General features: G+C 44.6%; 1 protein-coding gene across 3 annotated transcripts in view; it reads right to left on the bottom strand.

The window, feature by feature from the left end:
- Cfdp1 (craniofacial development protein 1) overlaps positions 1-14,786 on the bottom strand; it is a 110,275-nt gene that overhangs the window by 19,996 nt on the left and 75,493 nt on the right. For all 3 annotated transcript variants that reach the window (XR_008216043.1, XM_052729604.1, XM_052729603.1), the window contains exon 6: positions 8,379-8,537. Coding sequence is in view for 2 of the 3 variants with exons in the window: in XM_052729604.1 (XP_052585564.1) it covers positions 8,379-8,537 (159 nt within the window). In the remaining variant the exon portion in view is untranslated. The remainder of the gene's footprint in view (positions 1-8,378; positions 8,538-14,786) is intronic.

The following is a 14,786-nucleotide window of genomic DNA, read 5'->3' as shown; positions in this document are numbered from 1 at the left end:
CTGAGCATGGATAAGGGCTTGCAGGTTCCAGATGGCCTGGAGACCACTGAAAACAAAGTGCAGAATAGATGCTAATGGGGCAAAGCTGAGGCCAAGGGAGCCTCAGACAGCAACAAGGGCACATGCACAGATGCAACCCAATTCTCCAGGGCAGTCCAGACAAAGGCCATCAAGGCAGGTCTGGCTATTTTATTCCCCTGTTCACAGCCACAGGCAGCTGCTAAGAGGATCCTGTGACAGCTTGGTTTACATCCAAGAGCTGAGCTTGCTGATGTGCAGAGGTTGACATGGTGCTGTGGACGAGAATGACTTTGATATCTACTATCTGTACTTTGGGGAAAGGTATAGGTATTTAACTTTTGGCTTTTTGTGTTTGTTTTTTTTTTTCCTTCTCTGTAAAACAGGAATAAAATGTAATGCCCCTCTGTGGACATAATGAAACTCAAGAAGTGCTTTGTAAAAGCCGGCTACACGAGCTGTTTGGGGTTTAGGTTCTCGCTTCTCATCAACATAACAACAGCCATAATCTGCAAGGCCTCAGACCAGGACATTTGGAATCGAGACCAAGACTGGAAATGCTCCTGAGGAAGGGCTGCCTTGAAGGCCATCTGAGAGTTCGTCTACTTCAACTGGGCTGCAGGGGTTTCCAGGCACTTTAATTGGGCCAAGTTCCAGAACACATCTGCTGGCTGACAGGTGCAATGGGAATTATGGTTCTTACTCTTCTTTGGTCTTGCTACTTTTCTGGCCTGAAGGAGTGTGTCATCCTCTCATGCTACTATAGTCTTTTATGGCCCATTTAAGCAGCAGCAGCAGATTTATTTATTTATTAATTCATTCACTCTACTCTTCCTTCCTTTCTTCCTTCATTCAAGACAGGGTTTCTCTGTGTAGCTCTGGCTGTCCTGGATCTCACTCTGTAGTCCAGGCTGGCCTCGAACTCATGGAGATCAGCCTGTCTCTGCCTCCCGAGTGCTGGGATTAAAGGTGTGGGCCACTGGGCCTGGCAGAACAAGCAGGCCTTTATTATCATTAACAAAATACACTAATAGCATCAAGAACTGAGGTGATTTTCCAGTTTCCCTTCTAGAACTGGGTTATACACAATAGGCTCTGACATCTTTGGGATCTTTTGACTCATATTACTTTTCTGCCTCAATTATCTTGACATTCAGGACACTGGGTAGGAAAGAGTAGGGAGCACTATCAGGGAAGATGCCAGTACCTCCTGTCAAAGAACCCAGCCTGGAAGAGGTCAGAGGGTGCCGGCCTGCTGTGCATGTCTGGTGCTGCACGAACAGCACAGCAATGGTGAACTCCAGCTCTGGTGGGCAACAGAAGCACTCAGACCCGCATGTCTCTGGGGTAGTCCTACAGGGTAGGAGTCCTCTGCTCTGGGGGCTTACTGCACACTAACACAACATGACAACATCAGTCACTTAGTACAGCAGAGAAACAGGGTCATGTGACCGAGGTGGTGGAGCTATTCTAGAGTGGCATCTGAGCCGACAAATCAGAGCCTGGAGGGGAGGGACCTCACAAAGGGAAGAGCACCCAGGCTGGGCTGCAGCAAGCCTCGGGAGAAGTGGAGAGGGGAGGAAAGGCCCTTCTGTTCTGAGTCACTGGCAGAAAATGGTGGCTAAGTCTTAGAACCAGTGTTTGCTTGGGAAGGCAGAAAAGCCAGCCTGGGAGACTTGGAGAGATGCCTCCAAGCTCTACCCCATCACCATGGAAAATATTCCTAAACAGTTGGCCAGGACTTCAATGGATAAAGCATCCAGCTTTCCAGTAAGGTCTGAGTCTGGGGTGGTCAGTTAATGCAAGTGGGAGAAAAGAATGTGAGCAGAAGTCTGCGGAAGGCCGGCATTTTGCCGTTTTGCTTCATTACTCTAACACCGGGAGAGGCCTAGGAAAGGTTTCCACCGTACAGATGACTGACCGAGTTGGGACTAGTGCCTGTCCTCGCATTAGCTAGCTCTCTGCTGCTGGGAGGAAACAACCAAAACCAACTTGGAAAAGTGCAGATTTATCTGACTTACGAGTTATAGACCATTATGGAGGGAAGCCATGGCAGGAACCTGGAGACAGGGACTGAATGAGAGTGCTAGGATTAAAGGTGTGCATCACGACAGGAGTGATGGTGGTGACACTTTTTTTTTTTTTTTTTTTTGGTTTTTCGAAACAGGGTTTCTCTGTGTAGCTTTGCGCCTTTCCTGGGACTCACTTGGTAGCCCAGGCCGGCCTCGAACTCACAGAGATCCGCCTGGCTCTGCCTCCCGAGTGCTGGGATTAAAGGCGTGCGCCACCACCGCCCGGCTGGTGGTGACACTTTTAATCCCACTTTTAGCACTTGCAGGCAGAGGCAGGCAGATCTCTGAGTTCGAGGCCAGCCTGGTCTACAGAGTGAGGTCCAGGACAGCCAGGGCTACACAGAGAAACCCTGTCTGGAAACACAAAAACAAAAAAAAAAAAGGTGTGCATCACCATGTTTGGCAAGATCTATTTTTAATTTATATGTCCATGTGTGTATGTGTAGTGAGTGCAGGTGCTATGGAGGCCAGAAGAAGGCACCTGATTCTCTGGAACTGGTGTCCCAGGTGGTTGTAAGCCGCCCGATGTGTGTTAGGAACTAAACTCTGGTCCTCGGGAAGAGCAGCAGGCACTTTAAACCATGGGACCATCTCCAGTTCTACTGTCTTTTTTTTTTTTTTTTTTTTTGATGTCTCTCTCCATTGACCTCTAGTTGCTGCTATTGCCATTTCTGATTCTGACATAAACAGAACTCTATCCTGTGTACTCTTCTGAAACTGATGTACTAGTTTTGCCTGCTCTGACCTTCATTTCAGTAGAGCCGCAGCCTCCCTTCCCCCTTCACACTTCAGTGCTTCTGTGACTCGCCTGTGTTCACACCCATTGCTGGACAGCAGCCCACTGTGCAGACCGGTTATATTTGATTTAACTGTAACACTAGAGACAGACCGTTGGGTTATTTCTTGTTTTGTATGTTGTGCATATTGTCAGTACATACCTGCATTTCTGCTGGGAATAAAGTTGAGAGTGAACTGCTGAATTACAGAGAATGGCTATATGAAGCCTGAGCAGATCACGGTAAGTGGTACTTTCCAATGTAACCATTCTCCTCTCCGATGTCTGCCACATGAAGAGACTGCCCTCTGTATCACTGGTAATGTTCTGGTCTTAAGGTCGACTTTGTCTAATATGAATGTCATTGGATCAGTTTTCCTTTGGCTAGTACTACATAATCATCTTCTTTCCTCTCAACATTTCCTCATCCCACATTTTTCACCAATCTTTTTAAAATGCCAAATTATGCTTTGATTTTTTAAAAATTTAACTTGTTAATTTCTAATTTTTTGGGGGGGGGGGTTTTCGAGACAGGGTTTCTCTGTGTAGTTTTGGTGCCTGTCCTGGATCTCACTCTGTAGAGCAGGCTGGCCTCGAACTCACAGAGATCCGCCTGCCTCTGCCTCCCAAGTGCTGGGACTAAAGGCGTGCACCACCACCGCCCGGCTAATTTCTGACTTTTAACTGGAACATTTTGTTTATTTACATTCAATAAAAATATGATAAATGTAGTCTTAAATCTACCATTCTAAGGGCTACAGAGATGGCTCAGCCAGTATTGCTATTGTTGAGGACCCAATTCTGTTCCTACCTACACAGGTGGCTCATAACTGCTTGTAATTCCATTTCCAGGGTATCTGAAGCATGTGCACATACCCAAAGACACACTCATAATTAAAATAAAAAAATATCTTAAGACAAAACCCCCAAACCTATCATCCTATATGCTTTCTATTCTATTTGTCTGGCTGTTCCCAGGTTGCTCTAGAACTTTCTATGTAGCCAAGGATAATCTTGAACTTCTGATCCTCCTGCCTCTACCTCCAAGGTTGGGATTACAAGCTTGCAGTACCAAGCCCAGTTTATGTGGTGCTGGGGATTGAACCCAGTGCTTCATGCAAACTAGGCTAGTGCTCTATAGATGAGCTACATCCCCATCTTAGTTACACCATTTCCCATCTTCTGAAAAGTCCTCAGTAGGTAGATACCTTCAATTTCTTTATATTTTATGTATATAACTGTTTTGCCTAAATATGTATCTGTGCCTGATGCCAATGGAGGCCAGAAGAGACATTAGATCCCCTGGGACTGGAGTTATAGAGGGCTGAAAGCTGCCACATGGGAGCTGAGAATTGAACCAGGTTTCTAGAAGAGCAGCCAGTGCTCTTAACTACTGAGCCATCTCTCTAGCCATTGGATAGGTGTCTTTTTTTTGTCGTTTTGTTTTTTCGAGACAGGTTTCTCTGTGTATAGTTCTGGCTCTCCTGGAACTTGCTCTATAGACCAGGCTGGCCTTGAATTTAGAGATCTGCCCATCTCTGACTCCCCAAGTGTGTGCCACCACCTCCTTACTGGGTAGGTGCCTTTTTAAATCTTGTTTTCCACTCTGTATTTTATTAACACTCCCTTATCTCTAACAGCATTGCTCCTTACTTTTATAAGATCTCTATCTGCTTGAACATAGTGAATGTTGTTCAACCCACATAATCAATACTCACAGAGGCAATCCAGTGTAGCATACTCTAGCACTTCTTTTGCTATGTAGATCCCTGTGCAAAATTGAATAGCTTAGCTAGACTGACTTGGATCTGGTGGTTAAGCAAGCTTATAATCTTTTTTAAAAATTTTAAAACATATTGGATAGCTTCCAGGTTGATTTAAATGTTAAGACATTTAGAAATATCTCCAGGGCCAGTGAAATGGCTCAGTGTGTAAAGGTGCTTGCTGCCAAACCTGACGACCTAAGTTCAATCCCTAGTACCCACCATTAAAGGAGAGAGACCTGAAGCCGGGCGGTGGTGGCGCACGCCTTTAATCCCAGCACTCGGGAGGCAGAGCCAGGCGGATCTCTGTGAGTTCGAGGCCAGCCTGGGCTACCAAGTGAGTCCCAGGAAAGGCGCAAAGCTGCACAGAGAAACCCTGTCTCGAAAAACCAAAAAAAAAAAAAAAAAAAAGGAGAGACCTGAAACCCACTATGTGTCCACCTCTCCATAAAATTGTAAAAGAAACAAAACAAACAAACAAAACAACAACAACAACAGAAACAAAAATTCGCCCAGTTTGGTTCAAATAATGTTAAGGTCTTATTTTGAAATATTACTCCCAGAGCTGGGTGTGGTATGCATGCCTATAATCTCACTTAGCACTAGGGAGGCTGAGGCAGGAGGATTGTGCAGGCTGGTTTGGGCTACACAGTGAAGTCCTATCTTAAGAAAAAGAAATACAATGCCCCTACTTGTTTTTAATTATAATTTAGGGTATATTTTATTTATTTACTGGCTGGCCTGGAACTCACTATGTAGACCAGGCTGGCCTCAAACTCACAGAAACCTATCTCCTCCTGTGTGGTGGTTGAAAGAAAATGGCCCTCACAGAGAATGGCATTAGTAGGAGGTATGGTACTGTTGGAGGAAATGTGTCACTGGGGTTGGGGGGGCAGGCTTTGAGGTCTCATATATGCTCAAGCTATACCCACTCTGACACACAGCTGCTTGTGCTCTTGCAGATCAAGATGTAGACCTCTCAGCTTCTTCTCCAGCACGATGTCTGTCTGAATGCTGTCACTGCCACCTACCATGACGATACTGTAAGCTAGCCTCAATTAATATTTTCTTTTATAAGTGTTGCTATGGTCATAGTGTCTCTTCATAGCAACAGAAAACCCTAATTAAGACACCCTACCTCCCAAGTACTGGGATTAAAGGCTAATTTAGGCTAATAACCTGGATAACATGTACTTATACAGGCCATCACGTGATGAGTGGCCATGTCAGAGGAGCAGCAGGTGGCAACTGACTCCAGGAGATTGGCCCACCAGAATGCAAGTCACTGGGGCTGAATCTCGGATAGGCAAGGAGCTTTGTCTCTGGAATGTCTCTTGCTACTGCTGTGCCTTTACATGTTTGCCACTGCCATCTTTCTCTGGTATCTGGCGTGGTGTGATTGGGTGTTAGGGGAATCCTCCCTGCCTTTAATGTAGTGTGATTATCTCATGGAAATATCCTACTCTACTGGGCATTTTTACCTGTGGATTATTATGAAGATGATTTCTTGTTAAGCTGTACTGTTTAAAGTGTTGCCCCTGCCCCTGATAAAGTGAGGTCTACGCAGAATAGAAAATAAGAACAAGGAAGTGTCACACAGCTAGGTCTTACAAGTTTTTCTTGAAGAGCTGTTTAGGTTAATGATTAAGGAAAACAATCGAGTCCCAGGAGTTAGCTCAAGTTCTTTTTGATATTGGGTAAGGTGTTTATGGGTTTCGGTGTGCATCATAGCTAAAACAAAGCTTTTTAAAAATGACTTAAGGTTAGGTTAAGATTTTTTTTTCTTTCTTTCCGGAGCTGAGGACCAAACGCAGGGCCTTGCTAGCAAGCGCTCTACCACTGAGCTAAATCCCCAACCCCAGGTTAAGATGGTTTTGTTAACAGCTTTGAGATTGAAAAATTCTCAGGGAACAATTTAAAGTTCAGAAAGGCACACATTCAAAGGGTGAGTGAGGGACTCACTGATGTCAGGGAACCAAACAATGACTGCCTGGCCATTGCTGGCTGACATACCTTTCTTGCTCTGGATGGGTTGGTGATCAAAGGTGATGATTAATTCCTGCACCCATTTCTGCCCTCAGCTTCCTGACATAAAAACTGTAGATGAGTGGGTATGTACCCGAGGATTTAAAGTAGAGCTGATTGTCTTGCATATGTAAAAGTTTAGATGTATGATTCTTTTAAGATTTTTTAATAAGATTACCTTTTAAATAATAAATAATAAAGTAATTGATCTTTTCTTTGTAACCACAAAATGCAGCCTGCCAGTAAAAGAACTAGCTGAGAAAAATACCTTGCTTGCTTACCCTCTGTTAATCTATAACACATTGCTTAGACATGAATGTATGCGGGTTCTTGGGAAGAATTTGTTTTTCACCTGTAATACATAAAATGTTTAATCATAAGGGAAATACAAGTAAAAAACAACGTGTAATCATTGTAATCATTCACTTAAAAAATAGTATGTAACCACATTGTAACTTTCATATTGCTTGAAAGATTCTGCTGGGGTAAATAAGCTGTAAGGGGAAAAAACAAAAACCCAGAAGAGACACATCTGGGTAGAGGTAAGAAAACAAAGAGATGAGAAGGAGATGATAGAAAGATCCTGAAGGTAGTGTATGTGTGTGTCTCCCTTTTTCGCCAGCCCCTGATAGTTAAGTTTTGCTCTGCTCGATGGCCTCAGAGAATTTTAACTTTTACTGCCTCAGATAGAAAAGTCAAACTGAGTGACGAATCTGCCGATTCATGGCTGCTCTTTCATTTCCTGAGCTGCTGAAGGCTCTTTACGGCAGTTCTCTTCAAAGTGCTTTATACATATTACATCCATGTAAGTGACACATACATTCTGCTTTCACCGGAATGCAGGTGTAAGATTATACCGATTTTACTGGTAAAGGAGCTGAGATGACTGCCATGCTGAGAGAGATGATCTTACTGGTGAGGTGCAGGGTTGATGGGAAGCCTGGACTATGTAAACGGCTGTTCAATACCTTAGGAGTGAGGAATACTGACTGAAGCCATGTGCCTGTGTTCCTTAGGTTTCTCTTGCACTCCCTCAGCACTAAATGAGCCCCATTTCTTTCTACTTACCAAAAAACATACAGGAAAGCTGGGTGTGGTGGATCTTGCCTGTGATCCCAAACTTGGAGGACTGAGGCAGAAGGATTACCATGAGTGTGAGGCTATACTAGGTTACAGAGAGAGATCCTTTCTCAACACTCCCACAGGGAAAACAAAATAAACACTAACACGGAAAAGGTCATTTTTGGTTTACTCCAGAGTGAATAGGAAACGGTACAGCAATGGCCTTGCATATATCTTACAGGCTGTAGAAAATGGTCAGACTATGCCCTGGACCATAGTAACCAAACCATTCATGATAATGTGACAGTATCCTGGCACTAGGTTGGCTTCCTTTGCTTTTGAAGCACTTGAACTAACCCAATTCTCAGAAGACCAAATGATTCAGATTAGGACAAGCCAGCTGCCATAAGCCAGACCCAGCCTTGTGAATAAACCAGGAGACTTACAGCTCACTGAGCTTTAATTCAGCAAACTCAGTCCAGGGGAACAGTCCACCCAGTGGCATCTCACAGATGGGATCTGCCTCATCTTACAGAGCTTCCCCAGTAACCAACGCACTCCATTTTCATTGCACAGTGAAAAACTCCTGCTTGCTAAACAGGATGGTTTGAAACAAATCATTGCTGAGCTCTGAGGCCACAGAGGAACAGAACTACTCCTTACCCTTCTTTCCCTCGGTTATGGATAGCCAGTTCTTCACCAATCCCTTCTTCCTCCTTGAAGCTCTCCCAGTCCAGTTTAGACTTCTCAAGGGTGCTCATTTTCTGTTTTTTTGCTCCAATTTTCCCCAAAAGGCTGCTCATGCCACTTGACCTTTTTATCCTATGGAAAGAAAAAAAAATGAATATAAGAACACTGGTCTCTGGATTAACTGTTTGTTTGTTTGTTTGTTTTGGTGGTCCCAGGATTCCCTAGATTGGAGCCATTTGTCTCAATGGAAGCTTGTACTTAGGGCATTTTCTTTTCTATGTGGAAACTGTAGGCAGGGTAGAATCCTAATCCGCCTTTCCTGCCTAACACACATGACTGCTCAGCTGCACAGCTGACAGGAAGCCCTCAGCCCTCAGACCTCTGTGTGTGAGGCAAGTCTCTGCTTGCAGGGAGGGAGGAGGACGGTGGGGTTCAGACAAGGCTTTGGAGTCACATGCATAGGTCCAAATTCTAGCTCTGTTCCAATGACTCAAGGCTAATTGTTCAAGTACATGTGTCTCGATTTCCCAATCTACACTGAATGCTTACTCATGGATGGTGGGAACTGTTCATATAAAGGACCAAAACAGCATCCGGCATAGGGGTCAAGGTGCAGTTAACTGTTGGCCACTGTGAATCACTGTCCTTACTTGTGTTCTGAAGCCCCAGGGGACTATTTCACAGAGTAAGAACCAGGGCCTACTACATACAAGCAAGAAGTCATAGCACTGTAACAGGGCCTTTTAAAGGCAACTGCCTTTCAACTCCTGGAAACGGGGCCTGGTTTTTTCCCAGGAGGTAGAGAACATCCCAAAGCAGAGAATGTACAGCCTGTGCTCTACTTGCCAGTGATGCTATCTATCATGTGCTGTGGGAGAAACCCCAAATGCCAAATTCGAGTCTCGGCAGGTTGATGTTTCTAGTCAACGTTACATGAATGAGACAAGGCAAACAGGAGGCAACCAGAGTTCATAAGAAGGTGATACGAGGGAGGAAACTATAGAAAGAACATGGGTTTAAAAAACATTATTTTTTTGTGGGTGGGGGGCAGGGATGTGCAGATCAAAGGTCAACTTTGTGGTGTTGATTCTCTCCCTCCACCTTTATCTGGGCATTGATGCCAGGCTTGTAGACTTGGACTGTCAGGTGCCAAGGGCCTTTACCCACCAAGCCATCTTGCCAGCCTGCTTTGGGCTTTATAAAATTAAAATGAATTCTCTGCTGGAGGAAACTGGAGGTTATTTTCTGCTTCACAGAGATAGGCAAGAGTTGAAATATGCAGGCAGCGCAGGCTGGCCCTGCAATGCTTACTCTCCCAGTGCCTTCTCAGCTTCCTTCCCATCTGACTTGCATTTGGCCTATGGGTGTAGATAACCTCAGGTTTAATGCCGAAGGGAATCGTTTCTGAGTCGACCTATTATCATTCCAACCTAATACGAAACCATGGACTGTGGGCTATTTGTGCCCTAGGATAGGTCAACAGGTTAGTGCCCACACCAAAAACATAAGACTCGGGAGTGGTACAAACATTCTTATTCTGATAACACTGATACAGAGGATGTCAGGCTAGTTCATTCCCCTACACACTGGGCTTATTCATTATTAAGATCAATTGGATAAATAAGCAAAATTAAGAGAGGTTAAACAAAAATACAACGAAGGCCAAACCAACAGAAAATGCAGATATGGGACAAAATGAGGCCTCAGGACTTGAGTGTTTCCAAGATGAGAAGCTGCTTAAGAGTTTTCTGAGATCTACTTTGCTTAAGATAATTCTAAATGGGATCTAATGCACTGTATACATATATGAAAGGACCCTGGTCCTTTTTTTTTTTTTCGTTTTTCGAGACAGGGTTTCTCTGTGTAGCTTTGCGCCTTTCCTGGGACTCGCTTGGTAGCCCAGGCTGGCCTCGAACTCACAGAGATCCACCTGGCTCTGCCTCCCGAGTGGACCCTGGTCCTTTTTGTGTGGTAGTACTAAGCAATGATCATAAGAAAATTCAACTACAAGGTATACCCTCCTGTTAAGGAAACAGATATTACATGTGTCTTCTCTGCTCTGTGTCTCAGCAGGGACTTTGACTCATTGCTCTCTGTAGGAAGAGTCCTACTGCTGTTCATCCTCGGTTATGATCTAGGCTACTGTCTATTTACAAGGTCTGGAAAGGAACTGAGGAAGAGGCCCCTATTGAAGAGGTTGGCAGAATGTGCCAATGAGGTTCGAGGATGTACAAGACATTCCTTCCCTGTGAACTTTAACAGCAATTCCAATAACTAGGCACCCACAGGAGAGTTCTTGGTTTGAAAAGGGATTTAAAGTCATCTTTTTTCATCCATCAATTATAGTCATTCAACAGAGATAGCAGCTCCATTGTGCTTGAAATTAGGAACACACATACACACACACACACAAAAAGCTACAAGGTCTGATCTTTGGCTATGAGGAGAAAAAAAAATCTAGTAAATAGGGTAACAAATAGGCAAACTGTGACCATTTACTAGAAGACTCTAAAGAGGAAGTCGCTGAGGGGCTGTTTAATATAACCTTAATCCACACATTTGTTAACCACACCGCACTGTAAGGGAACAAACCTGTTACAGTCCACAGTGGCGGACCTGGAGCTAGTTCAGTGCTCCTCACACCAGCTGCTCGCTTCTCCTGTGCATGACCCCACAGTCTGGGACACAAATCCCGTATCTGTTTGTACACTCCCATTTCTACTATTGCTCAGTTGGGGGAGGAAGAAAGGTCCACTTTCCCTGCTGTCCTGGAGCTCATCCATGCCTTACTCATTCCTTTTTCTCTGTTGAGACACGGTCTCACTATGTAGGCCAGCTGGCCTGGAACTTGCTATGTACACACAGCTGACCTAGAACTCAAGAGATCTACCTGTCTGTGCTAGGATTCAAGGCGTGAGCCACCACACTCTGCTGTCTTACTCACTCTGTCTCACCCACACTGAAGCAAAAGCTTACTCACGGCATAAGATTTTTAGACTTTTAATTGAACAAGTCCCCGATTTGACAGCACAGTTACTCAAAAGTTAACTATTACTCAAAGTTACTCAAAGGAAAAAAAAATCCCCTCCTCATAACAAAAAGACTCAACTGTGCTTGAACTGATAGACAGAAAATCAATCCAAGTGGACCAGCAAGCACAGCACATGTCTGGAGCATTAGTGAGCTCTCCTTAGAATATTTACAGAGCTGGGCTCAAGTCTACACTTCACATCAAAACTGGCAGAACCACTAACGTGCCAATCATCTGCAGCAGACTCTTTGGCAGAGAGCTGCCTGTCCCTTAGTGTCTGTCCTCTGTTTACAAGGGAGGGGCACATACATGAACTACTTTCCAGGGCTGGGTGTAGGCCTGGCACCTTGTAGGAATGTGAGGAAAGCTCAACCTGAGAACTCCCTGTTGCAGGCTTGGAGCTGCTCTTCCTCTGGGTTTTCCCTAGATTAGCTGAAAGCTCTAAGAATGAAAAGTACAATCCAAATCTCTGACGGCTGATTTCACTACCCACCTGTTAACTACTCTCCCCAAAGTCCCATCAGAGCAGAGCACTCAAGGAAAGGACTAAAGCCAGCAGTGACAAACCCATCTCAACACGGAACCTGAAGGCAGAAACCCCTATGAAGAAGTCCTAATGACCATCTTGTGGGTTTAGAACCATCGGAACTCTTTATACTGTTGAAGCTGATACAATCCCAGGAAAAGATGGGGCACCTATCAACAAAAGGTGAAAACGAAAGCTGGCCAGCAGCTGCAACTCACAGCCTCACACTGCTCTTCAGTTCGACTGCTCCTGTGCTAATCCAACAGTAAGGGCATTTGTTGGTGTGGCTTGATTTCCCTGAGACAGGGTCTTGCCATGTAGCCCAGGCTAGCTTCAGATTTTTTAAATATGTGAATTAAACATACCTGATTATTGTAATGGCAAATGTCTCTTCAAAAACAATGCTAGGAGCCCCTCTCCATGTGTTCAGTGTGGAGATCTGATCTGTTCTGCTGTGGACTCTCAGCTGGCAATCTCAAAGAGGACAATGCAACTGTAGCTGACTGTGGTTCAATTTGAATGAAGAACTCCTCCTAGGTAAGAGCCCTCCATTTCCACTAGTGAGACCTGAATCCCCTCCCCAGAGCAGAAGTACTTTAGCTACATGGTTTCTGGTTTCTGCTGTAACCAGGCCATTAATTTGGAGACAGTTAACTGGAGCTAAGTGTTCTCGACACCAATGTGACTGACCTGCTGGATTCACATTCCAAGAGACAGTTAATGGCCCTCCCCTCTGTGAAGTGTAGTCCTCTGCTGACCTTTGGTTCTGAGACCAGCCACCTCAGTTGGGTTGTGTCCACACACAGAGTAATGTATTATGTGTGCTTACTGATGTGCCTAGTTTAGAACTTCTGGAGGGAGTCCAGGTTTGACCAAGTGTTGGGGAGACTGGACCCCCCTTTACTTCTTTCTTGGTATACCCAGCAACTGTCACGCTTGCTTCACATACTTAATACAAAAGGATAAGCCAGGTGTGATGGAACATTCCTGTAATCCCAGCATTGAGGAGACCAAGACAGAAGATTGGGAATCATTCTAGGCTACACGGTGAGACTCTTTTCCTCAAAAACAAAACCAGAAGCAAAACCAAAAAATGCAAATGGATATGCACTGTCAGTCAATAACGTGAGCTTTATGGCATGGTACTTCAAGTTCACTCTGTTCCTGCTTCTGAGCAAGTTTATGAAGAGCATGCCTCAGTTCTTCAGAAAGCAAGATTCCACCAAACTAGTTTTCCTCTTTGCATGTAGATGCTTCAACTATATAAAATACATGTCAATTTTAGGTTCAAAGCTGAGCTGCTGAATCTGCCCCTAAGCAAACCCTAACTTGAGTGAGATGTGCTTAGTCAAATTGAGAACTGTAGCATAGACCTATGATCCTAGCAGGAGTCAGATGTTTAAGGTCAACACCCCCTACAGGATAAGTTCCATGCCAGCCTGGGATACACAAGGCCCTGTCTTAAGGTATGGGGAGATGAGGGAGGGAGGGAATCCCTAAATACATGCTATAACATGGATGAACCATATAAACACTACACTAAGTGAAAGAAGAAAGTCACAGAGAATGCAGATCACATGATTCCATTTATATGAAATGTCCAGAACAGGCAAATCTATGCAGACTACAAGTGTTAACAGAGTAAGAATCTCCACGATAGAGGGGATGGAAGGGGATGGAGAGCTGAGGCAATGGCAGCTGTTATGGTTGGAATATGAATTACACCCTCCCATCCCTTGCTCAGATTGGTGCTGTTGGTAGCATCTAATTAATTGACCAATCTATTCACTGCTGAATGAGCTATTAGGAAGTGGAGCCCAGTAAGAGGAAGAGGGTCACTGGAGGCATACTCTTCATTTATTTTTAAAACTTGACACAGACTTACTGTGCAGCTCAGCTTGGACTCATTCTGCCTCTTGTGTGCTGGTATTACAGGGATATAAAGCCACCACATCTGGCTTTAGACATGCCTTTTAAGGGTGTATTTTTGTCTCTGGATCCTTCCTTTTCTGTTCTCTCTGCTTTCTGGCTACTGAGGTAAACGGCTTGTTCCTCCCTGACTTCCTGTCAGTGTGCTGCCTAGTATATCAACCTGACACAAGTTAAGAGTCATTTTGGAAGAGGGAACCTCCAACTAGAAAATGCCCCCACAAGATTGGTGTGTAGAGATGCCTGTGGTACATTTTCTCGATTGATGGTTGATGTGGGAGGGCTCTCACTGTGGGAAGTGCCACTCCTGGGCTGGTAGTCCTGGACGATGTAACAAAGCAGGTGAGCAAGCCAGTAAGCAGCACAGCTTCATGGCTTCTGGTCCAGTTCCTGCCTCTAGGTTCCTGCCCTGACTTCCTCCCTTAAACTTCCTTTGAAGATGGAGCATGACGTGGAAGTGGAAGTGAAATAAACCCTTTCCTCCCCTGGTTGCTTTTGGTCATGGTGTTTTATCACAGCAATAGAAACCGAACTGAGACAGTCAGTGTCAGATCTGAAAGTAATGGGGCCAGCTGACCACAGACAGAACTTCTGAAACCATGATGGAAAACACACGATTCCAAAATAAATAAAGAACCAGTGATATGATTCAGTAGGTAAGGGAGCTTGATGACCTGAGTTTGACCTCTGAACCTTGATGGTGGAAGGAGAGAACCGACTCCTGCAAGATGTTCTTTGTTTAACCACACCTGAGCACACACACAAAATAAAGAAATGTAAAACAATGTTTAGTTAATGAACTTTCCTCAGGTATACCATAGCAATGAGAGCTGACTGAGCAGCCGAGGGTGCAAGTTTCCTTTTAGGAATAATACAAGTTTCCCTGGGAACTGCT

This window comes from Peromyscus californicus, unplaced genomic scaffold, assembly GCF_007827085.1.
Source record: "Peromyscus californicus insignis strain IS unplaced genomic scaffold, ASM782708v3 Scaffold_8__1_contigs__length_139910024, whole genome shotgun sequence".
Taxonomy (NCBI): domain Eukaryota; kingdom Metazoa; phylum Chordata; class Mammalia; order Rodentia; family Cricetidae; genus Peromyscus; species Peromyscus californicus.
Note: the sequence above shows the minus strand (reverse complement) of the source record. Positions and strands in the feature narration are given on the sequence as shown.